Source organism: Saccopteryx bilineata, chromosome 5, assembly GCF_036850765.1.
Source record: "Saccopteryx bilineata isolate mSacBil1 chromosome 5, mSacBil1_pri_phased_curated, whole genome shotgun sequence".
Lineage (NCBI taxonomy): Eukaryota > Metazoa > Chordata > Mammalia > Chiroptera > Emballonuridae > Saccopteryx > Saccopteryx bilineata.
In genome coordinates, this window is record NC_089494.1 from 265,766,502 (window position 1) to 265,793,553 (window position 27,052).

Here is a 27,052-nt window from a genome sequence, read left to right on the forward strand (position 1 = left end):
GCCACACCTGGCCACCTCCCAGGGACTGCCCAGCCCAAGCCCAGGAAGGTCCTGCTCTGCCTTCTCAGTCTTGGTGCTAGTTTCCAGCGCTGTGCTCCCAGCAGGCTAGCGAAGCTAGTCCAGGGACCTCCTGTCCGGGCTGCCCTTCTTGGGCTGGCGCGGCCCAGCATGTGCATGTGCAGGCCAGGGAGGTGTGCAGGGGAGGTAGGTGTGCAGATGCTGGGCAGGTGCAGTCCAGTGGTTGCGTGCACCCGGCAGGTGCGTGTGCAAGGTGCCTGTGTGGGTGTGGGGCAGGTGCAGCCTGGTAGTTGCGTGTGCAGGTGCCTCTGCGGGGCAGATGGCCTGGTAGTTGCATGTGCAGGGCAGGCGGGTGTGCCCAGTGGTTGCCGCGTTTGGCGCAACCATTGGGAGGGATGATGGAGGCCCGGGCCTGGCAGACGCTAGTGCGGAGCCGATGCGGGCCCGGCAGCATGGGGCGGGGCGGGGCGGGCGGGCGCCGTCTGCAGCCGCCCGCGTGGTGCTGCGCGGCGCCCGCGCCGGGAAACAGGAGGCCGCTGGGCCGGAAGCCCCGCCCGCGCGCGCGCGCCTGTCCCCGCCCGCCCGGTGGAGCGGCTGCTGGCGCGGCGCGGCGCGGCTCGGCACGGCGGCGCCCGGGCGCAGGCGAGCGGGCGGAGCAGCGGACGGTGCCCAGGCCGCCCCAGGCGCCGGGCTCGCGGCGGAGCGCGCCGGACTCGTCGGGGCCCGCAGCCGCCCGCGCCTTTCAATGGGCAGCTCGCACTTGCTCAACAAGGGCCTGCCGCTTGGTAAGGCCGCGCGCGCGCATTTCCGGCCGCGGGGGCGGGGCTGCGGGCGGGGCCGTCGCTTTGTGTGCGAGTGCGCGTGCGCGCAGGCGTCCGCGCGCCGCCGGACCTGGGGCGGGGCCTGGGGCGGAGCCGGGCCGGGGAGCGCCCAGCGCGTGCGCGGGCTGCTGCGTGCGAGTGCGCGTGCGCCGGCGCCGCCCTCACGCTCTCCTCCCGCGCAGGTGACACAAAGGGGCGCGGGACCCCTACCCTCTAAACCCGGGCCCGCCGTCTCCTCGCTTCCAGCCCCGTAACTCCCAGTCCCGGGCCTGTAATCCCTTGATCCAGGCTTTCCCACACACACTGTCCCCAGACCGCGGATCCCGGTGTCTGGCCCCCCAGACCTCAGATACCACCCCGTAGAGCCCCGGGTGTCCGGAGCCCCCACACCTTAATCTCAGATCCCGGGTGTCCAGCTCCCCAGATCTCACATGTCTGGTATTCGCCTCCCCAGACCTCATAACTTGGGGTGTCCGGTCCCCCAGACCTTCGATTCCAGACCCCGGGTGTCCGGTCCCCCCAAGACCTCAGATCCCAAATCCAGATCCCGGGTGTCAGGCCCCGCAGATCTCAGATACCACCCTCCGTAGACCCCAGGTGTCCGGGATCCCCGGACCTTAATCTCAGACGCCAGGTGTCTGGCCCTCCAGAACTCAGATCATGGGTGTCGAGCCCCCCAGACCAGAGATCCCAGACCCTGGGTGCCCGGCCCCCCAGACCTCTGATTTCAGACCCCAGGTGCCCTGCCTGCAGACACTGGTGCCTGGCCAGAGGGCCTCCGCGCTTAGCTTTCATCTGGGTCTGTCCTGGGGCTACAGGCCTTGTGTCCATGAGGTGAAGCCTTTGCTTATTTGTCTTCCTGTTGTAAATGCTCCCCCGGGGCTTAAGCGGGGGGGGGGGGGGGGGGCGCGGGGCGCACGTTCTTAAGTAGCACCTGACAAGATGAACTGCAGACAACTTGCTTTGAAAGAAAAAGATCTCACGAATAGCATTTTGGTCCAGTGGGAAACTGTGGTCCTGTCCCAGAACTGGCCCTGGCCCTGGCCCTGCCGTGGTCGCAGTGGAAGGCCAGGTTACTCTGGATGCTGGGCTGCTTGGGAGGTTGCCTCCTTCCAACTAGCGGGTTTTCTGTGAGGAACAGGTGCGCGGGGACGCCACGCCCTCCAGCACCATCGTGTATTCACCGCGGTTTCAGTGGGGCTTGTCTAATAGCTGGCCCTGGACTGCCATTGGGGTATTTCCCACCATTTCTAAAAATGTATAAAATTAATAGCGTTCAGCTGGTGGGGAGGACGGCCCTTCCCTCGGTGGCCTTCAGCTGGGCACAGCCTTGCAGCCTCCGCGTGGGCGCACAGGTAGAGGTGGAAGCCGGTGACGCACAGTTCTGCAGCTGCGTCTGCTTTGCACCACAAGAACTTAGCAAACTGCGCGCCGCCGTCCCTTCCCTGGGCCGATCTGTTTCCATCTTAATAATTCAGGAGCTTTGGACCCCAGTATGTTTTTCACCCGTTGTATTTGGAAGATATCAGAAACAAGGGACCTTGCAAATGCTCTAGGCCACACTGGGGGGACCTGAGCCTGGGCTGTGAAGGGAGCAGGTTGGGTTGGGGTTACCCTTCGGGTGGCGTTTGGCCTGATGGTGGCCTGCTTTTCGGTCCTGCCTGACTGTTGGTGGCCATCTTGCACATTTTGCTGTTCTTGTCAACTTCCAGCCAGTGAGGGCTGGGGCCTACTCATGGGAGGGACCGTTGTGGGGTGCGGCAGGGAGGGGCCCTTCTTCGCCTGTCCTCCTGGTGCCCTGGAGGGTCTGCAGCTTCCTCTTCCGCCCCCCTCCCCCATGCCCTTGGAGCCTGTGGAGTTGGGGCTCTGGCCTGTGAGTGGGAGGGGCTGCCACCACACCTGAGCCAGTGGGTTGGAGGCTACAGCTTTCTCTGGCTGGGCGCCCAGCCCTGCCCTGCCCTCTGCCTGCCCGTTGAGAGGGTGCTGCCTCTGGGGTGCTCGTGAGCCGGCCTTTAAACTGGTAGTTCCTGGAGCAGCAGGAACCTGGCCAGGAGCCAGACCCCTTCCAAGCGATGATTGGTTAGGGTCAGGGCAGATTCACCTTCCTGTTGGGGGAAGGGAGCCACTGTCACTGAGAGGTGAACAGAATGGCTTTCTTCTGGGTGCACTGAACCCCTCCTCACCCAGCGCCCACTTCTCAAGGTGGCTGGGGGGCCAGGCTGCACATGGGGGTTGAGGGCCTGGACAGCGTGACTTCCTCCCCTTCTCCAGGCCTCTCAACCCCTCTGTCTCCTTCTCAAGGTAGCAACTTCACTTGTGTAGAAATACACTCAGCAGAAAGCTGGGCATCTGGGCATTGCAGCCCATCCAGCCTGCGTGGTGGCATCCCAGAGATCCTGTCCCATAGTAGGCATTCTCAGATGTTTCCGTGAGCCACCCCAGGCATAGACAGGCACCTATCTGCAGGAGCAAGGTGCTTGGGGTTCAGAGGTAGGTCCAGCCCTGACTCCGCACCAGCCCAGTGGTGGGTGACGCTTGGTGGGAGCCTCCTTTGGGTCAGCTGACTTAAAGCAGAGCATTGGGCTCTTGATGGGACATCTCTGCAGACTGTTTGTCACCTGCCCTTGTGTCTTGTGTGAGCAGCCTCGGGCAGTGCTTGTTGGTGCTGTGATGCCTTTAGCTGGAACTCTGTTCAGAGACCCTCTTCTGGGCAGACACATGGTCACAGGCTTGGTGTTGTGAGGCTTTTATCCTGTGACAACTCTTCTAGAAGACCCATAGTTTCCTTCCACTGGTGGTGTGAAGGAGGACCTGTGCCGGGCTGTGTCCTGGTCCTCACTCTGGGGGGACGCCTGGCTCAAATCCCCGGGTGGCTCTGGCATTGTCATCAACACAGGTGGAGGTGACCCGTGCTGTGATTCCCTGTGTCCTCCCCAGGACAGGACCTCGCATTCCATGTCAGGGTCTGTCTCCTAAAGATGTTCAGCCTTGGACCACGCCCGCTGTCCGTGCACTGGCCTGGGACCCTGAGGCCCTGGAGTGGCTGGCCATGGAGCCCCTCGGTCTCCAGGGAGGAAACGCCTATCTTCCCACAGAGCCAGAGAAGTCGGAGGGTCTGTCGTCACACTGACGACAGGGACAGGCGCTCAGTGCTGTTGTTTCCATCTGTGTCGTCCTTCGGGAGGTGGTCCTGCGTGTCACCCGTCAGCTCCAGAGCCCGGCTGCGGACGGTGTCGGGGTGGGAGGAGGGCGGTGACCTGGTGGGACTGGAGCCTGGGGTGTCAGGAAGACCCTAATTTGGTGGGGAGCCTGGGCAGCTCTGCAGCCCTGTGGGAGTCCTGTCTGGGCCCCTGGGTGTGGCCTGTGGCCTGTTCGTTGTAGGTGGGCTTGGTGTCCATCCACCTGGACTCACCAGGCATCATCTGCAGCAGAGGCTGTGACGCCCGTTGGCTGGCTGTTAACCACTAGGTCTGAGTGTGACTTGTGAGTCCTGTGGTCCCCACCTGGGGTCTCCCTGCAGCAGCTGTAACATGTCATGTACGGGGGGAGACGGGGGCTGTCGCTGCCCCAGTGTTTTCTCCGTGAGCATGATCTCCCTTCCAGGATCAGAGCACAGGGCCTGAGCAGAGGGCCCCTGACTGAGGCTAGAGAGGAAGGGGGACGTTTGGGGGCCCAGTTCCGGGTGAGCTGCGTTTGAGCTCCTCATCAGAGCTGTGAGGGGTGATAGGGACCTGCTTTGATTGTTTTGGGGGCTCAGCATCTCCTGTGACCTCAGAGTGTGCCAGCTGCAGCCTCTGGGCCCTCCCGAGAGTGACTGTCTAGCAGAGAGCTGTGGCCACCAGGCAGGACAACCGAGCAGATAGTTGTGTGGCGCCTGACACTGGCGGGAACTGCCCCGGTCATCGCCTGCCTGCAGTCCTCCCCCTCGCTCCCTTGTCTTTAGAATAAGCGGCTGCAGCCTGACCTGTGGTGGCGCAGTGGATAAAGTGTCAACCTGGAATGCTGAGGTCACCGGTTCAAAACCCTGCCCATTCAAGACACACACAGGAAGCCACTACTATGAGTTGATGCTTCCTGCTTCTCTCTGCAGTTTCTCTTCCCCCAAATCAATCAAATTTTTTAAAAACCTAAAAAATATATATAAATAAACGACTGTAGACCACTTTCAGACTTGCCAGAAGATGAGGGAGCATTGCGTGCCCTGCACAGGCTCCTTGCAGGGGTCTCACAAGTGTGGTACTTACATTTGTCCTGTCCAAGCTGCTGGTGCTGGGGGGGGGGCATATGGCACAAGCATGTCACCTCCCCGTCCTGGAGGTCTGTGTAGGACATCCGGCGTTCACCCTTCAGCTGGGCTCTGTCACCTCGCACGTTACTGGAGGCAGTTGTGCAGATGGCATCGAGGGGCACAGTGAAGGCTGCATCTGGGCATGGGATGGGGGTAAGCAGGTGCGTGTCAGGGTGGTTGTCAGAGTTCACTCCCCGCACGCGTGCTGAGTGCAGAGCCACTTGTGCAGGGCGCCCACGAGGTGCCGAGGTCGGTGCATGCAGACGCTCCTGTGCCCGCAGAGTCGGCCCTCTGACCTCTCGGCATCTCTCGCTGTAAACCAGCTTGTCCCGGAGGGGAACACCGGAGCAGGGCAGGGGGTGCCTGGGGGATTGGAAACAGACGCAGCCCAGGTGAAGAGCAGGGAGCCCGGAAGTGTCCAGAACTGGGAAGTGCAGGCACAGAAGCTCCCAGCAGGCAGGCGCGGCCCTCAGCCAGGTGCGGCCCCGTCCCCCAGGGTCGGACCTCAGCAGGTGCAGCCCTGTCCCCCAGGGTTGAGCCCTGTCCCCCAGGGTCGGACCTCAGCCAGGTGCGGCCCTGTCCCCCAGGGTCGGACCCCAGCAGGTGCAGCCTAAGGCACTCTGAAAGCCCGTCTCACCAGCCTGTGTGGTGAGGCTGTTTGGGTGAGGGCAGAAGTTCAGCGTTCCTATGAGCTGGTGGGAGACTGGGCAAGCCCTTCCTCTGCACTAAGAGCCAGGGGCAGGTCTAAGCAGGGCAGTCTCATACCTAAAAACCTTGGGCAGTTTAATGCAATGTGAGGTGACCTGTTTGTGTTCCCTCTTGGTCCCTGTTGCTGAGGGGCCCACTACATCGCTGCCCTGGGCACTGGCCAATATGGACCCCCCTCCAGGGAGCCTGGGCTTTCGCTGTACAGTCATGCTGTGTAATGAGGGAGACACGCTGGCCCCTCTGGCCACTCCTGGGCCTGGAAACCCGTCGGCAAAGCAGGGCTTCCTTTTGAAACTGTTTCCACAGAGAGATTAGCGGTGGGCATGGGAGAACACAGCGTGGCGCTCGGACACCTGGGGGGCCTGTGTGCAATGCCAGCACTTCACACGTGGGGCTTAGCCCTGTGCCCCTCAGAGGGCAGGGAGCTGCCCTGGCCATTGGGTGTGTAGCAGGTGTACAGATGCTGCTCACGTGTGACCGCCAACGGCGACGGGTGGCTCTGCCGCCTGGAGGGGTGCGGCCTGTTTGGAATGGGCTGTGGCGACTCTGGGAAGCGTAGGAGCATGAAGAGGTGAGGAGTTAGTTCACCTTGGGCTGCAGGTCTTTGGGGTTCTGTGGAAGCCCCTCCTGGTTGTGCCAGCCCCACCACAGGAGGGGGCCCACTGCGGGCCGGTGCCCATGCACCCACCCTCAACACTCGCTGCTGGGTCTGGGGCCCGGAGGAAGCCCTGCTGAGCCAGCCGAGACCCGGGGCTGGTTCAACTGCCAACGGCCATCGCCTGACCCGAGGCTGGTATTCCTGGGGCCGCTGGCACCCTCCGTGGCCAGGTTGCTGCCCGAGACCCCTCTTGCCCGTCACCGTCCCCATGCTCCTCTTGTGAAGATCAGGGTGGGGGGTGAGGCTGGCCTCTGACCATCCCAGGCCTCGCCCACCACCACCTACTGCCAGTGGTCACTGGCCTGAGGACAGTCACTGAGGGCCCCTGAAGTTTCTCTGAGCTGTTGCCCCGTCACAGAGCAGCCCCCAGGAGCTTGTGTCTTGGTTTGTGGGGTGACAGCTGTTGTGCTGACTCACTAGGGTCTTTAGGCAACAAAGTTAAAGGAGGGTCCATCATTTGCAACGTGACAACATTCAGTTTCTTGCATTTTGTGTTTCGAGACAGGCTTGTCATAGAGCTAAGCGTGTGGCTGGGAGTCTGAGTTGTGAGAGCTCGGGAGCAGGGTCTCTGGGCGTGGAATCCTTCCCATCGAGGTTGCTGTCCCTGTGGCTTGACCTCGCACACGCTCTGTGGTGTGGGCATCGTGCAGGAAGGTGTGTCTGACCTGGGCGGAGTGTGGCTTGCCCCCGTCTGGCCAGCTGGGAAAGTCCGTGCCCCTTCCTAGACCTGCTGCCCACCGGCCCCGTGAGCTGGTGGCTGTGGCTGGAGGGAGGTTCGGTCTGGGTGGAGATGGCCAGCAGCAGGCTTCAGGCAGGAGCAGGATCCAAGTGGGGGGTCCAGTCTGGTGGGGGCAAGGGCCTCAGTGCATGGCCATCTAGGACTAAGGAGGAACTGAGGCTTACTGTGGACCCTGGGACCTCTGCCTCCTGCCACGTGGCCTAGTGCCCTCTGCTAGGGGTCAGGCACAGAGGGCACTAGGCCTTTCTCCCTCACACCATGGGGAGAAAGGCCCGTGAGTTCCCCATTCATTGGCAAGGAGCCATGCACTGTCTCTGGGCGCTAGTGATGAAGGGTCAGTGTTGGTGCTTGACCCCACAGACAGAACGGAGGGGAGACACTTCCAGACTCAGACACCCTGGGAAGTGGCTGCCCCCAGCAGCACCTGAGGTGCCTGGGATGTGTGGCTGCCCACTGCTATGGCCCTGAGAGGGCCTCACAGTACCAGGGTCCCGTGAGGGCAAGGGCTGTGCATTCCATGGGGCCATCCTTGGTTGTGGTGAGGTCAGGCGGTCCAGTCTCCCAGGCTGCCCCAGCCAGACTCCCCAGGTGCTGCCGGATGTCCCAGTGCATACCTGAGGCATTCCAGCCACCTGTCGGGTCAGCCCCTGTGCTCACAGGAACCTCGATCTGGTCCCTGACAGATGTGTCACCACGTGCATGTCTGCCTCTGTCCCCCACCGTCCTGCCCTCCGGAAGCACCGCGCTGCATTTTGGGGAGAACCGTGCCTGAATCGAGTGCTGGTCCCTGGGGCGCTGTCCAGGGAAGGGCGTTGGTGCTTGTGCTGACCTGGGGAAGCCCCACCTACGCCCACTTGTGGGATGCAGGAGACGCACGTCCCTGTTAGGTCTGCATCCAAGGCCCCTCTGTGGTGACCTTTCTGGAAGTCACAGAGGCCTAGGAAGCTACAGGAACCTGAGATAGAAGTTTCCAGAACTGGCTGCAGACCTGCTCCCAGTGCCCCGGCCTCCTGGTTCGTGGACGCTGGTGGCGTCTGGGTGGGGGCAGAGCCCAGCGGGGGTTCCCAGGTACATGGACACAACCTTGGGGCTGCACCTTCAGGGTAAGCCGCTCACTGTGTCTTCCTCCTGGCCGTATCCCCGCGGGTCACTGCCAGGCCAGGGTAGGGCCCCTGGGTCCGCAGGTCCCTGCCCTGCAGCTGTGGGCGGGGCTCGAGGCTGCAGTGAGAAGCTCCGCCTTGTGGAAGCTCTGGAGTTTGTGAGTTCTAGCTGCCCCTCGACGGTCCTTTAACGTGTCTCTTGTGTTTGATTTTTAGTCAGACTTTGACCCCCCTGGCGCAGGCTTCAGTGGTCGCCGTGCATCAGGAGCCTAAGAGCTTTGGTTCGAGACAATTAAAGACGTGGGATGAGGATCCAGTGACAGGACGCGGTTCTGCCTGGGGATTCGGAAGAGAAAACGCTTTGCAAAGTGGAGTTCATGGTCGTGGAAGCCGAGCCCATAGTAGGCAATGTCAGGTTGGTAGGGGCGCTGGAGCGCAAGCAGCCCGACCCGCCCGCTGCCGTGCGTTAGGACCGGGACGCTGCCCAGGGAGTTGCCTGCGTTTCTGGAGCACGTGCGCGTTTGCTGCTGTGCTTGGTTTCCATGGAGAAGCGTGAGGGAGCGGTTTGGGCAGGCAGGCGGATGCCACGTGCGCAGTGAGGGTGGGTCCTGCAGCCCCTGAGCAGGCAGGCGGTGCATTTGTTCTGGTCCTTCTGTGACTTTGTTACCAGGGTAGGCTCTTGCTGCTGAGACCTCTTTCTCGGTCAGCTGCGTGGTCAGATGCCCGGTGTGTCCCACCCCCGGCAGGGCTGCTGCCCGAGCCCTGATGCTGAGCTGGGGCAGCCCCATGGTGGCGTTTCCAGTTTGCGTTTTCCGAGTCGGGTGTCACGGTCTCCAGCATAGCTTCTCCTGGGGACCTGGCTGGGGTGGTCCAGCGCCCCGCGTCCTCACCTGGCCAGCGTCAAGTCCCCTGGGCAGTGGTGTCAGACCCCACTCTGCCACTTGCTTTCTGCCTGAGGCCATTGAGGACCAGGTTGTGTCAATCGGTGTTTATTTGTTAGACATTCAATCCAAGAAATGCTGAAAGCAGGCACTTAAAAATAACAGCAGTGAACCCATTAAATGCTAAAATGAGTGACATTTTAAAATGCAAGGTTATTGCCCTCCAAGTAAAGTCGGAGAGACGTCGTGGTCGCGTGTGCATGGTTCTGCTGTCTGGATGTGCGGGCGGGCCTGGGAACTGGCAGACACCCAGCAGCGGCCTGGCCTTGCAGACCTCGCTCTGAGGGACACTGTCCTGCAGGCCTCGCAGCCCCACATCTTTGCTGCTGGCGAACACAGTGGGTGGGCCGCACACCTGCAGGCGGTGTGGGCACTGGGGGGCTGGCGGGGTCACCGTGCTCTTTGTTTTACATCCTGTGCCCAACCGCAGCCCTATGCCCTGCTCAACCCTGGTGAGTCTTTCCGAAGCCATGGGGTGGACAGGGCGGTGTGGCTCAGCACAGGTGGCTGTCACCGGTGAAGCCCTCGTTTCCACCTCGGCTGGAAATGAGCTGTAGTTGCCTCAGATTCAGAAGGGGCTGGGTTTAATGATTCTTGACGCTCTCGCGTGGGAAGGCCAGGTCCTGATGCATTCCAGGTGCTCAGACTTTCTGCCCCGGCTCGTCCTGCCTGTCAGACCTAGCAAGAGTGACTCCGGGGGTGCTCCTGTCGGGCTTTTGGAGCAGCTAAGCTACAGCCTGAGGCAGAAAAGAAACACAGGGCACTTTCCCTGTGACATCAGCCCTGCACAGTCCAGTGCTGAATGGTGATGACCCTACAGGGCCACGGACACCCGCCCTTCCCACCTCCCCTGCTGTCTCTGCGCCCCCTGCCCTGTGGGGGTGGAGGGTGGACACCATTGGTCTGTGTCCACTCAGGCTTCAGCGAGCTGTTGCCAACACCAGTTTTTGATTTTTTTCCATTGAGTTCTCACGTACACTTGACAAGGGTCCAGGTGACTGGACATGGACAGCGTTCGTCCCCAGGGGTTGGCGGGGTTGGGCGGTGGGGACGGCCAGTTTCCTGGGGCCACCAAGCATGAGGCTGAGCAGCCACGTGTGTCATTGCAGGCGTCCGACCTCCGATCATGAACGGGCCCCTGCACCCGCGGCCCCTGGTGGCACTGCTGGACGGCCGGGACTGCACGGTGGAGATGCCCATCCTGAAGGACGTGGCCACGGTGGCCTTCTGTGACGCGCAGTCCACACAGGAGATCCACGAGAAGGTAACGGCCTGCAGAGGCGCTCGGGCAGTGGGGTGGAGTGGGGTGGGGGCGGGATTGGATCGCGCCGACCAGGCAGACCTGGAGAGATTCAGCAGGGCTGTTGTCACCAGGCGCTGTCTGGAAGTAGACACGGGCTTCTTGAGTCGTCTCCACGGTAACCAGCTTTTCCCAGATAGTGGAGCCTGGGGACGTGAATGCAGGGCCTAGTCCCTGTCTGGTGGGCGGCCCCAGCCGTCACCCAGTGGCCTGCCGTTGGGCGGTGTGCAGCTGGTGGTCAGCTCACCCTCTCTGCTCAGGAGGTCACGGGTTCCCACGATGTGCAGTACGTTAACCTGGCTTTCTGTTTGTAGTCACGTCTGACTAAGTCCTTCAGAGCAACCTTTCCACTGAGATGGGAGGACACTGGCCACAGTTTAACAAACCCGACAGCATCCAAGAGCCAGCAGGGTCTGGAGAGGCCCGGGTCTGTGGGGACGGGCTGGACAGCCAGTGTGGGCCCAGTGTGGGCGGGTCTGGAGGAGGCAGCTGCGGCCCGAGGTTGAGGAGCCATGCCCGACCGACCCTGGTCTGGGTGCAGCCCTGGGCTGGACAGCCAGTGTGGGCCCGGTGTGGGCGGGTCTGGAGGAGGCAGCTGCGGCCCGAGGTTGAGGAGCCATGCCCGACCAACCCTGGTCTGGGTGCAGCCCTGGAGAAAGAAGGGGCTGGAACCCAGTGTGCACTGAGCCTGAACCCTGAGTACTAGGTGACCCCCCACTGCCTGCCCAACAAATGGTACCATCCCCTTAGGAGGGGCATGCTGTTGGCCTCAGCCTCAGTTTATTTCTCTGAGTCACTTCTAGTGCCTCGTCCATCTCAGTCAAGGTGAGGGCTGAGCAAGACCCCCAGGCTGAGGGACAGCCACAGCCAAAGAAATCAGGCTCAGCATTTGACAAGGAACTGCTCACTATGAAAAGTGACATAGCAGATTTGGGTAAACATTGTAGATGATCTGGAAGTGAAAAGGAGAAAGCTGAAAGTGGGAGTTCGGTGGGTGGGAGGGAGGACACAAGGGCAGGGCGAGAGGCCATGCTGTGGAGTTCACACACTTCTAATGGGATCTCGGAATGACGGAGGGGGTGGCCAGAGCAACATCTGCTGAGAGCGGCTCACAGGTCCCACAGCAGATAGGGTGACCCAGGGGATGAGGGCAGTGGGCCCGGCAGAGTCTTGCTGGGACGGTCCCAGGAAAACACCTGTTTCCTGTAAAGCCGGCACATGCCTATTACACGCTTACAGGGTCACACTTTTGATATTTATCCCAGAGAAGTGCAACTCAGCATACACGGGAAGGCCTGCGCATGAAGGTTCACGGCAGCTGTACTCCTAGTAACTGGACCCGGAAGGAAGCACACGGCTGTCCCCTGGGCCACGGATGCAGTAAAGGAACAAGCTGCCGATGGATCGTTAGCCTGCCGGGTGGTGCTGGGGCTGCCACGTGGGGGCAAGGCTGACGCCCAAGGGCTGTGTGGGTGTGGTGGGGACTTGGATGGGGACGAGTGTGACTGAGGAGCTGATAGGTGGTATCTTTCTGTTTTATTTTTTTTACAGAGACAGAGTGAGAGTCAGAGAGAGGGATAGATAGGGACAGACAGACAGGAACGGAGAGAGATGAGAAGCATCAATCATCAGTTTTTCATTGTGACACCTTCGTTGTTCATTGATTGCTTTTTCATATGTGCCTTCACCGTGGGCCTTCAGCAGACCGAGTAACCCCTTGCTCAACTCAGCAACCCTGGGTCCAAGCTGGTGAGCTTTTTGCTCACACCAGATGAGCCCACGCTCAAGCTGGTGACCTCGGAGTCTCCAACCTGGGTCTTCCGCATACCAGTCCTACGCTCTATCCACTGCGCCACCCCCTGGTCAGGCGGCGATGTCTTTCTGGTGCTGGCAATCCTGTCCTGTGTTCTGTGGTGGCTACTGAGTGACAGATGATAAAGTCACATCAGGCCAGTCACCCCTTGCTCAAGCCAGCGACCTTAGGCTCAAGTCAGCGACCTTGGGATCATATTGATGATCCAACACTCAAACCAGCAACCTCAGAGTTTCGAACCCAGGACCTTCACATCCCAGGTCGACACTCTATCCACTGCACCAACATTGGGGCAGGCCGAAAGAGATTGCATTTTTTTTTTTAAGCGAGAGAGGAAGGGAGATATATGAGATGCATCAGCATGTAGTTGTGGCACTTTAGTTGTTCATTGATTGCTTGACCAAGGAGCTAAAGTCAAGCCAGTGATGCCTTGCTCAAGCCAGCGACCAGGGGATCATTTCATTGATCCTATGTCCAAGCCAGAGACCTCGGGGTTTTGAACCTGGGACCTCAGTTTTCTAGGTCAATGCTCTATCCATTGCGTCACCATGAGGCAGGCCTATAAAGATATTTCAAAGAGAAAAATAAACAGCATGTGAAAGAGATGCAGATAAAAAAATTTTTTTAATTATAAATATTAAAAGAAGTTTTGCCAATAAATCTGACTACTAAGAACACAGATGGTTTCTTCTAAAATTATAGCTTACCAAAACCACCTCAGGATGCTAATACAAAACCCACATAAGCAAGTGAACAGCCGTCCTGGGGAGGGGCAGGGACAGGGCCCTCAGCATGACAGCACCCCTAGCCCTACGGCTACCCGACTTCCATGGGAAGCACAGCCGTGGGCCTGGTGTCAGGGACTATGAGTTGTGTCCTCAGGTCTGAAGTGACTCCTGACACGAACCATCACTGCCCAAGAAATAACTTGGAAGATTACAAATGAGCAGAAGGTTAAATTTTTTTTTTTTTTTGCATTTTTCTGAAGCTGGAAACAGGGAGAGACAGTCAGACAGACTCCCGCATGCGCCCGACCGGGATCCACCCGGCACGCCCACCAGGGGGCGATGCTCTGCCCATCCTGGGCGTCGCCATGTTGCCACCAGAGCCACTCTAGTGCCTGGGGCAGAGGCCAAGGAGCCATCCCCAGCGCCCGGGCCATCTTTGCTCCAATGGAGCCTTGGCTGCAGGAGGGGAAGAGAGAGACAGAGAGGAAGGCACGGTGGAGGGGTGGAGAAGCAAATGGGCGCTCCTGTGTGCCCTGGCCGGGAATCGAACCCGGGTCCTCCGCACGCTAGGCCGACGTTCTACCACTGAGCCAACCAGCCAGGGCGGAAGGTTAAATTTTAATGGGAAAGTTGGAAGCCACAGTCAAGAGGAGCTCAGAAGATGGACATGAGGAAGCAAGAGTGGCTCACAGATCTCGGGGAGCTCTGCGCTACGTGTCGTGGGGTGTGTCCCTTCCAGTGGATAGTTTCGGGTGAGCACCTTCGTCCCCAGACTCTGTGGCCAGGGTGGCCGAGTGACAGTCCAGCCAAGGGGAGGGGAAAGGGCTGTGTGGGGTCACCTTCCCTCTTCCTTCCTGCCTGGGAGGCAGACGTGATGGCTGGCACCTGGGCAGCCACCTGGAAGACAAGGGGAGCCGTGTGCTGAGGACGGAGGAGGAACGAGGCAGGAGGCCCGGGACCCTGGGCCTCGGAGCTGACACCGCTACCCTGGACCACATTGATGCAGGCTTTGGCGTGGAAGGGAGACAGTGTCTGCCTTGTGTATCACCCTTGATCAGGCATTTCACCTCCTCACAGCTAGTGGGATGTTGACATTAAGTGTGACAGGAGGAAAGACTGGAGTTATCACCACAATACAGTGAAGAAAACTTCTGGGACTAAATGGAGACTCCAGCTTCCCTGACAACCAACCCAGTACATATATGTGCTGGGGGCCCCAGGGGGCACTCTGCCATTGAAGTTCCAGATTTCACCAATGCCGGGGGTGGGGTATTACCTACAACGACAAGAACCAGACCCATTTCCAGCTTCTGGGGGAAATTATTTTAGGCCCAGGATTGCATATCTGAGCAAACTACTAATCCAATGAATGAGACAGGTTTTCTCTTTCACTCCTGGGAAGCTTCCTACAGTTGGGCACCTACAAAAGAAGAGGCAACTATGAAAAAGGAAAACTGGGAACCAAGACACCATGCTTCCATCAGCACCAGTGGAGGTGCTGTCCCTTCTCCTCGGGGGAAGCCAGCCAGCCAGCCAGCCAGCCTGGAGCAGGCCCAGTGGGTCTGTGAGGGCCATTTCAGCCGTGGGGGTGTGGGTGCTATCAGAAGTAAAGCACCCAGTCCTGGGAGGAAGGGCTGGGGCCGTGTAAGAAATGAGATAAAAATTCAGGAAAATGAGGAAACAGGCTTTGTAGTATGTGGCCGGATGGCTGCTGGGCGGGCAGTGTCAGTGCTGAGTGGATGGGAAACTCTGTAACAGCCCCCACACCCTGGGGTGGTGCCCAGGGACATGAGATGTGTGCAAAGGACTGGTGAGCCTTGGGGTCATGTCCTCAACCCCAAGGAGGGTTCTGTGTCCGTGGAGGTATTAGAGGACCATCTGGAAAGGTGCTGGCCACCCCGAGATCAGGACAAAACTGGTAAGTTGTGCAGGAAATGACAGGTAGAGGGGTTCATTTGTTTAAATGACAATCACACACAGGTGGTGACTGCAGTGTGTATAGGACCTGTAGTAGCCAGAGGGCTGACCCCAAAATAGTCCACTAATGCTCCAACCCACAGTAGACTAACCAGCAGAAAATGGGTGATGGGCAGGGGTTGTTTGGGAAAACCCAGTGCTTGCGAGAAGCAGGTGACATTGTTCCTATGCTCAGGGTGCCCTATACTGTGTGACTGTGGCCCGAGGCAGCTGGGTGTGTGAGGTGCACACACATGGTTTTGGTGGCACTTCTGAGAAGCTGGTGTCCAATCTGGGCCTGCTCGTTGCATGAGCATCTGGAAGGTGTGAGTGCCTCTGAGCAGCAGGAGTAGCCCTACCTGTACACATGGGCCTGAGAAGATGAGTAAAACAAAAAGAAGCACCCCAAAAACTTGTGACCAGCATCACATCTGTGTGAGCAGGTGACACTTGTCTTGAGGAGGGGAGTGGGTGGATCTGGCCAGTGCCCACCAAACTGGGCTTGCCTTTGCTGTGGCGCCCTGCCAGCACGCCTTGGGCCTGGCTGCCACTGGGAGCACCAGGGGCTGTACTGTGAGAGTTCTAAAGCAGACCCTGCATCACCTCCATTCTGGAGTCAAGGACACTGAAGTCACTAGCCTTGTCATGCAGCTGCAGGGGGAGGGTGACATGGACACATGCCAGGGCATATTCTGGGAGGCTGTTGGTTCCCAACATGCGGGGAGACTCGGTCTGGGGCTTTCTGTAGACTTACTTGCTCCTTGGGTGGTTGACATGAGTGTCTCGGCCATTTTTCCAACCACAAGAAGGAATATGGAATCTGCAAGGAGAGTGGATCAGGAGGCCAGACATAACAGCCACAGTGGCCCCGGCCAGTGGATCCTTGAACAGAGCTGCCACTGGAGTAGGCTTTGATCTGGTGTCTGAACCTGGCTTCCCAGGTATGGGTTGTGAGAAGTGTGGCTTGCATAGTGTCCAAAGAGGACTAGAACATGAACAATAATTTACTAAGAAACACATGGGCAAGTCACTCTCAGAAATGCAAATTAAAGGTAAAGTCATAGACACCAGCTTACATTCATCACACTCACCATTTGAAACTCCAGGTGCCCAGTGCTGCTTGGTTGGTGCTGGACTGAGTCTCTCTAGGGTGTGGCTGGCAGCCACCCCTAGAGCCTTCAGAGAGTTCTGCGGCCCACCCACTAGTGGGAATTTCTAAGAAGGATCTCAAGGAAATGAACAAATAAACGCAGCTGAGTGCTCCAACCATGGGAGCCTGCAGACCTACTGGACCATCTTCACTGGGATGGAGATGCAGCACTGTCAGCATGGAGACCTCACTACCATGGCTCAACGCTCAGGATTAAAGCAAGATGCAGCTTGCACTTGCAAAGCCTGTGCTTCCGGGGTCTGTCATTCTGGCCAGTCTGCAGGCCAGCTTCCTCCATACACATCTCAGCAAGGAGCCTGTGTGTCTGTCCTGCCCAGGCCGCACCAGGGCTTACCTCTGCTGCCACCCCCTCCACCTCCCACATATACAAGGCCAGGGATGCTCCTTTTGCTTGCTTCGTCCTCTCCATTTCTAGTGTCTGCCCACAGTGGACAGCCACAAACTTGCCTCCCCTCGATGTGCTGCCATTGCCCTACCCCAACTGCTGTAGGGGCCCCTCCTCACCAGCTCTTATGGTCATCCTACCAGTCCATGCAACAGACGAGTCCAAAGGGATCTTCCTGGGGTCCCACCAGCTGAACTCTCCCTGCCCCTCCACTCCGTGGCCCCTGCCATACCCACTACTTAAGCTGTCTCCACTTTCTGTCCACCTTCCCATGTGCTCCTGGTTGGTCCCCTTTGGGCACTGTCTGCTGCTCTGCTGTCCACAGTGGTCCTTGCCCTTTAAAGATTCTATTGACTTTGGAGAGAGAGCAGGAGAAGGAAGCAATAATTAGTTGCTTCTCATATGTGCCTTGACCAGGCAAGCCCGGGGTTTTGACTTCATTGTTCCAGGTCATCACTTTATCTGTGACACCTCAGGTCAGACTGTTCTTACCATTCCATTACCAGGCCCAGTCCTGGCACCCTCCCCAGGGCCAGGGACCCATCTGGTCAGCTGCACATCCACTCAGGAGCTGGTTCCAGGACTTCAGTGCAGGGGCAGAGGCAGGGCAACTTCATCTCAGAAGCCTAGGCCAGCACAGTGCCTGCAGGACCAGGATCCAGGCCCTCTGCCCAGCTACTCAGCCATCTCTGCCTGGTCAGAGTGGTCCTCTTGGCCACATCTTCCAGGCCACCTCAAAGGGAACTGTCTGCATTGAGTGTCCGTATGTCCAGCTAAAACAGAAGCTGTTATTAAGGAGGTGGTGGGCAGTTAACAGCCTTTATCCCACACATGGAAACTCACTCTGCTTGTTCACCTGATGGGCCCAAAGTCTGGGTTTTCCTGGGGTGATAGGCTTTTCCCTCAGCTTACATGCGGTGCCTGGGAGTCCAGCAAGCTGTGCATGGTGGGTCCTGGCCTCCCTGTCCTGGGCACCCAGGGTCAGCATGGCCATTGGTTGGCCTCCAGTGCAGACAGCAACCACAAGTTTCAGTGACTTTTGAGGTGTCCTTGATTATGAAGCTCACTGTTTATGTCTATTAGGAATAAGCTCTATCCCCCAACAATGACATCTTGAATCACAGCATGTCTCCAGCCCTTCCTGAGGGGTAGCTCCTGGGCTGCAGCCTCTGCCCTAGATCTGAGAAATTGGACATTGTGGGTCCTCTGCCAGCAGTATGGCTGTTGCCAGAGTGTGTCCCTCCTAGACCCCAACCCTCCTTTACCCTTGTGGAGTCCCCGCAGAGCGCACACATACACTCACACAGCCAGGTGCACCCCCAGGGGAGCGCGCTCACCACCTTGCGCAGACAGGCCGCGAGGGCCTCCCCCACCGTTTGCCTGTGTGAGGGCCGCGATGCATGCCCTGCCTGTGGGGAGGTTTGTGTTACCGTCTGGTGGTTTTGCAAGAAAAATAGTGTCCCTCTGTGTCATCCAAACCCCTAGTAAACTCTGGCACCAGCCTGTACCTGTGGGCTTCACGCAGACACTATCTTGGCAGACGTTCAGGACTTTGTTGGAGACCCTGGGCCATCACCCCTGGACCCACGTTGACCACACTTCCCTGCAGACTGGAGCCCTGTAGCTGCTCTTGCTGTGCGCATAGTGCCGGACACCCAGCTGGACCCTGGGGCCCCTCACTGGCCTGTGTGCACGTGCAGCACATGCTCCAGCCCACCCTGCCCCCATAGGCTCTCCACAGGCCCTGCCCTGACACCCTGTCCCTACCCTGTGGGTGGAGTTCCAGTCAGACCTTACCTCCAGGGACTGGCCTGGTGGCCAGGCCTTCCTTACTCAGTACCAGCGACCCAGCACATGTCTTCCTTTGCATGTGGCATGAAATGAGATCATTATCGTAATTTGTTCACTGTCCTAGGGCTTGGTGTGCATGTCAGCCACCATCTAGTTACAGCTACCCTGGCTAGGTGCAGAGTTGTAGGGGTGGGTTGGGGTTGCTTCTGTTCTGGTGAAAGTTTGTCAAGGGCCCTGTGGCTTTCCATGTTGTAGGGGGTCTGGGGTTCCTGACACTGTGCTCAACATTTTCTGCCTATTTAACATCTGGTGCCCACAACCACATACAATGCATTTTCTTACTGCCCTTCCTGTGGTGGTGTTGGTGTCAGGAACCTCTGGTTTCTTTAATGAGCTGAGTCACAGGGTTAGATCTGGTGGCTCCTGACCCCAGAAAGCCTACAGCCCACACTGGAAGCTGTGGTCAGTGTGTGCTGGTCAGTGCCCCAGTCAGGGGTAGACTTGGGGGAAATGTCCATGTGGCCTCTCCCTGTGTTGGCTGCTTCTCAGACTCCAGACCGCAGGGAGGTGGGCTGGGACTGGGGCTCTGCAAGTGCTCACCACTGCTGTCCTCAATGCAGGTGCTGAATGAGGCGGTGGGCGCACTCATGTATCACACCATCACGCTGACCCGGGAGGACCTGGAGAAATTCAAAGCCCTTCGGATAATCGTCCGGATTGGCAGTGGCTTTGACAACATTGACATCAAGTCAGCTGGGGACTTAGGTAGGTTGGTCTCCTTTCTTTCTGCATGTCCTTTTGTATGTCCTTGGCATGACCTTGCTACACTTCATGTTGTATGATGGTTCTACTTTATAATGGACATCCTGCCACAGCCTTCTGGGAGCTGGTACCATGGGGCTGTGATGTCTGGGGCCCAAGTGGTTCCCCTGAGCAGGTGCAAGATCAGTGGCTTTCCTCAGCCTCGCTAGGGCACATGTCCTGTCCTGTCTTGGAGGCAGCTGGTGCTCCAGTCTCCACTCCCCAGGCTTCCTAGGGCTGGGGGGAAGGGCGGCCAGTGTGTGATGTTGGGTTTCACGCCTGCCTCTGAGACACAGTGAACAGTGAGAAGGGTAGTTTATGTTGTGAGTTATGACACACATGAAGGCATGTGTATGTGACTATGCACATGTACATGTGTGACGCACTAAAGCAAACTTAATGCCAACTACATCATGCTGAGCCTTCTGTTTCCATGATGCTCTGTTCTGCCCCCTCTTCCTGGTCACAGCCCAGTAAGGTGAGGTCACATCCAAGCAGGCCCATGGTTGTAGCCAGCACTTCTGGAGTCTGGTGGTATCCCACCACCAGGTATAGCTTGGGGAACTAGAATCAAAGCAGCTGAGGATTTGACCTCATGTCCTGGGGACACTACTCCTGTATGAGCCTCTTTTGCCTCCTGCTGACACCTGTCCATAGACATCATCTCCAATAAGGTGCCTGCAGTGCTGGGCTGTGGCCTGGACTTTCTAAGCTAGGTGACCTCAGGGCCTCATCCTTGTGCTGAATCGGCCCTCAGTGTCATAATTTCAGTCTGGGCTCTGTCCATTAGCCAGGGACAGTCTGGGGCTATGCCATGTGGGCACCCTATCAAGGCCTGGCAGGTGGGGACACAGAAGTCCCAGGACCTGTGCACCGTCTCAGCCGGGTAGCAGCTTGGTTATTCTGTCTCCCTGTGCCCCCTCCTCCTGCATGAGAGGAGACAAGGAGTGCAGTCTCGCAGGCTGTTTGGGAATGAGGAGAGATGATGGAGACAGGGGCCAGACGATGGAGATAGGGTGACCTGGGGCATGAGCTCAGGAGCAGCGTCAGCTCACAGTGGGAACCAAGCTGGTCATTGTGTGCAAGGGCCACACAGAGAAGTGGGGACTGAGGCTCAGTGTAGAGAAGCTTGAGCCAGTTCACTTTCCAGGATCACTCCGCTGCTGCAGTGACCTCTGTTTAGAGGTCTGTGTAGGGGTTGGGAGAGTGGGGACATGGGTGTGTGGGGGCCTCTCTGTCTAAAGCAGGGTTCCCGTTAGCCTGGGGAGCCCAGGAAGACAGGAAGGGTGGCTGTAGGGCTGCCTCTTGGTTCTGTTCTTACCGTGACCCAATCCTGGAAGGTTGAGGGGCAGGTGGCCCAGCCAGGCAACACCAGGTGTGGCATCTGCCCAGGCACTCACTGATCATCCTGTCCCCTCCCTGTCCAACCAGGGGGCCTGCGGGTGGCTTTGCCACATGGCACCTGCATTTGTCTTGTAGCCTTCTGGGATGACCTGGGGACGTATCCTCCGGGCTTTCCTAGATAAAGTGCCAAGATGGGCTTGGTGACCATGCAGGCATATCTTGTGTCCCTAGGCATCGCTGTCTGCAATGTGCCAGCGGCATCCGTGGAGGAGACTGCTGACTCCACCATGTGCCACATCCTCAACCTGTACCGCAGGACCACCTGGCTGCACCAGGCGCTGCGGGAAGGCACACGGGTCCAGAGTGTCGAGCAGATCCGGGAAGTGGCTTCTGGAGCCGCCAGGATCCGTGGGGAGACCTTAGGCATCATCGGATTAGGTGTGTAAGCCTGGCATGGGCTCAGTGGACGAGGTGGTTCCCACTTATACCCAGGTACAGTGTGGGATGGAGGCTCTGCCACAGATGCTGTGCTGGCCTGTCTCCCCAGGAACACCAGGCATGGGCACCCTGCACAGACATCCAAGAGCCACAGGGTCCCACACACACCCTGCTGCCCTCCCCTCACCTGTGGAGATAGCTAAGTGGATGTGGCCTTCAGGTGAGGGCCAGAGGGCCTGGGGCGTCTTCCCCACCTTGCCCACCAGAGCTTGTTAACCAGCAGCTGCTCTGGGTAGAGGGAGGTGTTCACCTGTCATGCAGTCTCACCCACTTGACAGCAGGTGGCTGTCCTGGGCCAGGTGGTATTTTGGGTCCAGCACACATGGGAGCAGGCCTGACCCACAGCCCTTGTGTGCTGCCCCCTCACGTCCACTGAGCATCCATCTGTGCTCTCTGCAAGCTGCCTCCAGCTCCTGCTCTCTCCAAAGCCTGTCCCCCAGCTAGGTCAGGTGGGGGTCCTGTGACTCCTGACCTGGTGGCTCCATGCTCAGTATCAGGGAGGAAGCCTTGGGGCCCAGAATGCTCTGCTCCCACACTGAGTGGTGTGTACACTGAGGCAGGGAGTGGTCTTGGCTGAAGTGACACCATCTCCCACCAGGTCGTGTGGGGCAGGCGGTGGCACTGCGGGCCAAGGCCTTCGGCTTCAACGTGCTCTTCTACGACCCCTACTTGTCGGACGGCACGGAGCGGGCGCTGGGGCTGCAGAGAGTGAGCACCCTGCAGGACCTGCTGTTCCACAGCGACTGCGTGACCCTGCACTGCGGCCTCAACGAGCACAACCACCACCTCATCAACGACTTCACCGTCAAGCAGGTGGGGGCCGGGGGATGAGGGCACAGACTGGGTGCTGGGGTGCCCCCTCTGGCCCACAAAGGCACACACACACGGTAACAGCTCCTGAAGGTGCCACCGCCCTCAGCCGAGGTCCCTCCTGGTCTCAGAGCTGCGTCTGGGGCTGAGGCCAGCTCCCTGCCCCTGCGGCTGAGCTGCCAGGCCCTGCCGGGAAGCCAGCCACACAGACGGCTTTGGACTTTCCTGCCAGAGGCTCCTGGAAAGCTGTGGGCCTGTGGCAGAGGTGGAGCTAGCTGCTCAGCTTCTGGTGCCAAGTTCCTGGCAAATGGAGGAGACACAGGGACCAAGGGTCTTGGGGTCACCGGAGGGTTGAGGTTTATATCACAGCTGAGGTGTTGGCACCAGGGCAGCTGGCACAAGGCTTGCTGTTCTGCATCCAGCAGGAGCTGGAACTGGGACCACTTCCCACAGTGGTGTGGGGACCACACAGGCCCTGAGCCCTCGGCCACCGTGGGGGTGCCAGGATCGCGGGGCACAGCCCCTGGGGCCTTCCCGGGCAGAGCCTGGTCTGGGTGGCCGGGCTGGGAAAGGCCCAAGGACGATTTTCCTGCCCAGCCCTCCTCCTCAGTGGGAGGGTAGTGAGGAGGCCTCTGTGTTGACTTACTCTTGGTGTTGTTCTGGTGTCTTCCAGATGAGACAAGGGGCCTTCCTGGTGAACACAGCCAGGGGTGGCCTGGTGGACGAGAAGGCGCTGGCCCAAGCCCTGAAGGAGGGGCGGATACGCGGTGCAGCCCTGGACGTGCATGAGTCAGAGCCCTTCAGGTGACTCCTGGCAGCGCTGTGGGTGGTCCCGAGACGGCGTCTCTCCGGCCAGGCACGCACCCGCCTGCTGAGGCTCACGCCCCACAACGGCTGGCACCAGCACCCAGGAAGTGAGGCCCCACTGCTCACATGCATCTCCAGGCCTCAGCCTCCAGCAGCTGACTGTTCAAGAACAGGGGCATAATGGGCTGTGTCCAGTCTACAGTCTGCTCCCAGCAGACCTTCCCCACGGCTGGCCAGGTCTCAGCAGGCAGGCGGCCGGCACATGGGCCCAGACCGTCCTCAGTGCCCTGTACCTGCTGGAGAAGGGAGAGGCTCGGATCTGAGCTTCCCACTGGGCAGCCAGGGCCACTGTGTTGTTGGGTTGCCCAGCTGTGCGAGGCAGCCAGCCCCCCTGTGGCGATGTCCAGGGGGCCCCACAGCTAAGAAGCCAGGCTGGGACAGCAGGCAGCCCTTGGTGGGTCTTCTGCCCTGGCAGCCAGTGGCACAAGGGCCTGGGGTCTGAGCTGGAAGCTCCCTGGGTGCCCCTGCAGGGAGTTCCAGAACAGCATCACCCCTCAGGGAGGCCCTCCCTGCTACTGTCAGGAGCCTGGGGTCTGAGCTGGAGGCTCCCTGGATGCCCCTGCAGGGGTTCCAGAACAGCATTATCCGCTCAGGGAGGCCCTCCCTGCTACTGTCAGGAGCCTGGGGTCTGAGCTGGAGGCTCCCTGGATGCCCCTGCAGGGAGTTCCAGAACAGCATCACCCCTCAGGGAGGCCCTCCCTGCTACTGTCAGGAGCCTGGGGTCTGAGCTGGAGGCTCCCTGGATGCCCCTGCAGGGAGTTCCAGAACAGCATTATCCGCTCAGGGAGGCCCTCCCTGCTACTGTCAGGAGCCTGGGGTCTGAGCTGGAGGCTCCCTGGATGCCCCTGCAGGGAGTTCCAGAACAGCATCACCCCTCAGGGAGGCCCTCCCTGCTACTGTCAGGAGCCTGGGGTCTGAGCTGGAGGCTCCCTGGATGCCCCTGCAGGGAGTTCCAGAACAGCATTATCCCCTCAGGGAGGCCCTCCCTGCTACTGTCGGGAGCCTGGGGTCTGAGCTGGAGGCTCCCTGGATGCCCCTGCAGGGAGTTCCAGAACAGCATCACCCCTCAGGGAGGCCCTCCCTGCTACTGTCGGGAGCCTGGGGTCTGAGCTGGAGGCTCCCTGGAAGCCCCTGCAGGGAGTTCCAGAACAGCATCACCCCTCAGGGAGGCCCTCCCTGCTACTGTCGGGAGCCTGGGGTCTGAGCTGGAGGCTCCCTGGAAGCCCCTGCAGGGAGTTCCAGAACAGCATCACCCCTCAGGGAGGCCCTCCCTGCTACTGTCAGGAGCCTGGGGCAGGTGTGACCGTCTTGGGGACCCACTGGGTCTGATGGCGGGGTGGACGCCCAGGCCATGGCGCTGACTTGCAGTGTGCTATCCTAGCTTCAGCCAGGGCCCCCTGAAGGATGCCCCCAACCTGATCTGCACCCCCCATGCGGCCTGGTATAGTGAGCAGGCGTCCATCGAGATGCGTGAGGAGGCAGCCCGGGAGATCCGGAGAGCCATCACAGGTGGGCTGGGGGGCGCCTCTGAGGCTCTTTCAAAGGTGAGCACCCACCAGGTGGCCGGAGGTGGGGCACCTCTGTCCTCACTCATCCAGCCAAGACTGTCCTGTGCCGGCCCTGGGCAGGAAGAAAGACATCGTGGCCAAGGCCGAGGAGGTCAGCCCTGGTCTCCCTTCTGGCTGACCACGTGCAGCCCAGGTCCTCTACGTCTCGTTTATGACCCGCACTCACTGTCATCCATAGGGGTTTCAGCCTGTGTTTTAAAAAGTCAGACACTTACAAACCTGGGCAGGGCCCTGTCCACTGCTCCCTGAAGTCCCCAGGCCTAGTGGATGGGGTGGGGGCACCAGGGGGCTGAGGGCACTGAGCTGTTAACAGGGTGACTGAGCCAGGTGGACAGTCCCATGCCTGAGGGGAGCTGGAAGGAAGGCAGAGGTGGCTGCTGGGCTCTTCAGTCCAAGCTCTGTGGTGGTGGCCTGTGTTCTCAACTGCCACCACACTCCTGAGGTCCCCGCAGTGGCAGCTGTTTAACACAAACACTGTCCTTCTCCTGTACTGCCCAGGCCGGATCCCCGACAGCCTGAAGAATTGTGTCAACAAGGACCACCTGACAGCTGCCACTCACTGGGCCAGCATGGACCCAGCCGTTGTGCACCCCGAGCTTAATGGGGCTGCCTACAGGTGAGCACGCGGGCGAGGGGGACAACAGGCTGGGGGACAAGGGAAGTCTCCGTGACGGCTCTGGGTGGGACAGTGGCCTGGCCGGGAGCTCTCAGGCCTGGGCATGTGTGCTCATGTGGGCCCCAGTGGACACAGAAGGTCAGGGGTTTAGAGCCTAAGCAGGGGTGGCCTTTGGCCCTGGTTAGACACAAGACCATTTGGGTGGAGGCCGTGCTGGTAGCAGGAACCCCAGTATGTGGGAGGAGAGGGGGCTAGGTCCTCCCAGCAAGCAGCCTGAGGGAACAGCTCGCTGTCCTCCTACTACTGGTCTCATGGTGTCCTCCCTCCTCTCCCAGCAGGTACCCCCCAGGCGTGGTGGGCGTGGCTCCCAGCGGCATCCCAGCTGCTGTCGAAGGCATTGTCCCCAGCGCCATGTCCCTGTCTCACGGCCTGCCCCCTGTGTCTCACCCACCCCACGCCCCTTCTCCCGGCCAAACTGTCAAGCCCGAGACGGATAGAGAGCATTCGAGTGACCAGTTGTAGCGCGGACGGAGCTCTGCAGCCTCAGCGCCAGAAAGCCGCGGCCTCAGAAGGCGTGTGGGGAGGAGGTGCCCTTGGATGGTAGCGGCACTCCAGAGACTGTCTTGGCGGTGGGAGGCGGGCCAGCCTCCTCCACGTTGACTAGTCCCCTCCCTAGGCCTGCGCTGCCCTGTGTTCTTTGCGTCCGCGTTAAGCAAAAGAAGTTAGTAGTTAATTCTATCATGAATGTTCTTGTCTGTGTGCAGCCTTTAGAACATCACAAAGGATTTGTTTGCTTAGCTGTCAACAACCAGAACCCCAAGGGAATGTTCAGCGGTCAGATCAGACGGTTTCCCACTCGTACGGGAACGTGCCCGGAGCAAGGCAGTTGGCAAACTTCTCAGGACAATGAATCCTACCCGTTTTTCTTTCTACGCCACACAGTGCATTGTTTTTTCTACCTGCTTGTCTTATTTTTAGAATACTTTAGAAAAACAAAACAAAGGCTGTTTTTCCTAATTTTGGCATGAACCCCCGTTCCAAATGAAGACGGCACTGCAAGCGGCTGGAGAGTGGGAACACGGGCAGCATGCTCCGGCCACGGGCGCTGTCCGGGGGATGCGAGGCACAGTGTCCGGCCTGTGCAGGTGCCGTCCTGCTGATGTGGTAGGCTAGCAATATTTTGGTTAAAATCATGTTTGTGACTGTAACCATTTGTATGAATTATTTTAAAGAAATAAAAATCCCAGAAAGAGCCAGTATGCCTAGTGTCTCTTTTAGTGGGTTTGTCTCACAAGACACTGGTGGGTCTTAGTCCAGGCTCTCAGGGGCCGGAGCAGGCAGCCCTGGGGACGCTGGGGTGGGGGGCAGTGGTCCCGTGCCCTCAGATGTGCACACACCTATGTGCTGCTGTGGAGGGAGCTGCCACCTGGTGGAACAGTCTGAGCACCAGCCTCGGCCAGGAAGGTGGCCTTCCCACTCAACGCTGCTCACTTAGGTGTGCCTATGACCTGGGAGAGCAGAGACCCTGGTTGTACAACTTCCAGAGCTGTGTGCCGCACAACACACCAGTCCTCGCACAGCTCAAGATGAGCCCGGTTTGTCTTCCACTCACCACAGCTCCCCTAGAAACCACATTGGTGCCAAGAACAGAGCCCATGAGTGTGGGAGCACGGATGCCTTCTGAACCCTCCATTTCCCATGCCTCAGAAAGCCTCCGAGCTCCCACACACGGCCCTGCTGCTCCCATTCCTGTCCTCTGCCTTCCTGTGCGCTGCGTGACTTCCACCCTTGGTTCTGCTTACCTATCCGTGGACAAGATGGGCTGCGTCCAGGCTGGCGTTTCCCTTCAAGCCCCCAGGGCCGACCCTGGTGCCTCCTGATGTGCGCCCTTTCATGGTCTTTCCAGCATGCTCTGCCAGGAGGAAACAGTCCACAAATACCTATTTGTGGGAAATGTATCCTCATTTTTTTGTATACTTTTTTGTTTGCTGTTCTGGTTTGGTGTTTTTTGCTTTCTTATATTCCAAATCTCTGACTTGATTCTTGGCTTCATCTACTCTACTATTGATCTCCTTTCAATTGTTCTTCATTTTAGTTAATGTACCTTGATTTCTGACTGATCCTTATGCTA

General features: G+C 59.1%; 1 protein-coding gene across 3 annotated transcripts; it reads left to right on the forward strand.

The window, feature by feature from the left end:
* Nucleotides 1-571: 571 nt before the first annotated feature.
* CTBP1 (C-terminal binding protein 1) lies at nucleotides 572-26,177 on the forward strand. 3 transcript variants are annotated; one of them, XM_066279270.1, is made up of 10 exons: nucleotides 663-803; nucleotides 8,549-8,747; nucleotides 10,383-10,537; nucleotides 19,038-19,182; nucleotides 20,794-21,000; nucleotides 21,659-21,873; nucleotides 22,544-22,674; nucleotides 24,119-24,246; nucleotides 24,804-24,921; nucleotides 25,257-26,177. In XM_066279270.1, the coding sequence occupies exons 2-10, from the start codon at nucleotides 8,741-8,743 to the stop codon at nucleotides 25,441-25,443; spliced, it is 1,293 nt and encodes a 430-aa protein (XP_066135367.1). In that variant the 5' UTR covers nucleotides 663-803; nucleotides 8,549-8,740; the 3' UTR covers nucleotides 25,444-26,177. The 3 variants fall into 3 exon arrangements, with proteins under 3 accessions (XP_066135365.1, XP_066135366.1, XP_066135367.1); XM_066279268.1 differs by lacking the exon at nucleotides 8,549-8,747 and having other exon boundaries at nucleotides 572-803; XM_066279269.1 differs by lacking the exon at nucleotides 8,549-8,747 and having other exon boundaries at nucleotides 572-803; nucleotides 25,260-26,177.
* Nucleotides 26,178-27,052: the final 875 nt, after the last annotated feature.

Excerpts from the sequence above, each read along its gene's own strand:
- CTBP1 (XM_066279268.1), top strand. The coding sequence starts at position 764 with ATGGGCAGCTCGCACTTGCTCAACAAGGGCCTGCCGCTTG. Across the intron at positions 21,001-21,658 it reads CTTAGGCATCATCGGATTAG|GTCGTGTGGGGCAGGCGGTG; the intron begins GTGTGTAAGCCT and ends ATCTCCCACCAG. Across the intron at positions 24,247-24,803 it reads GATCCGGAGAGCCATCACAG|GCCGGATCCCCGACAGCCTG; the intron begins GTGGGCTGGGGG and ends TGTACTGCCCAG.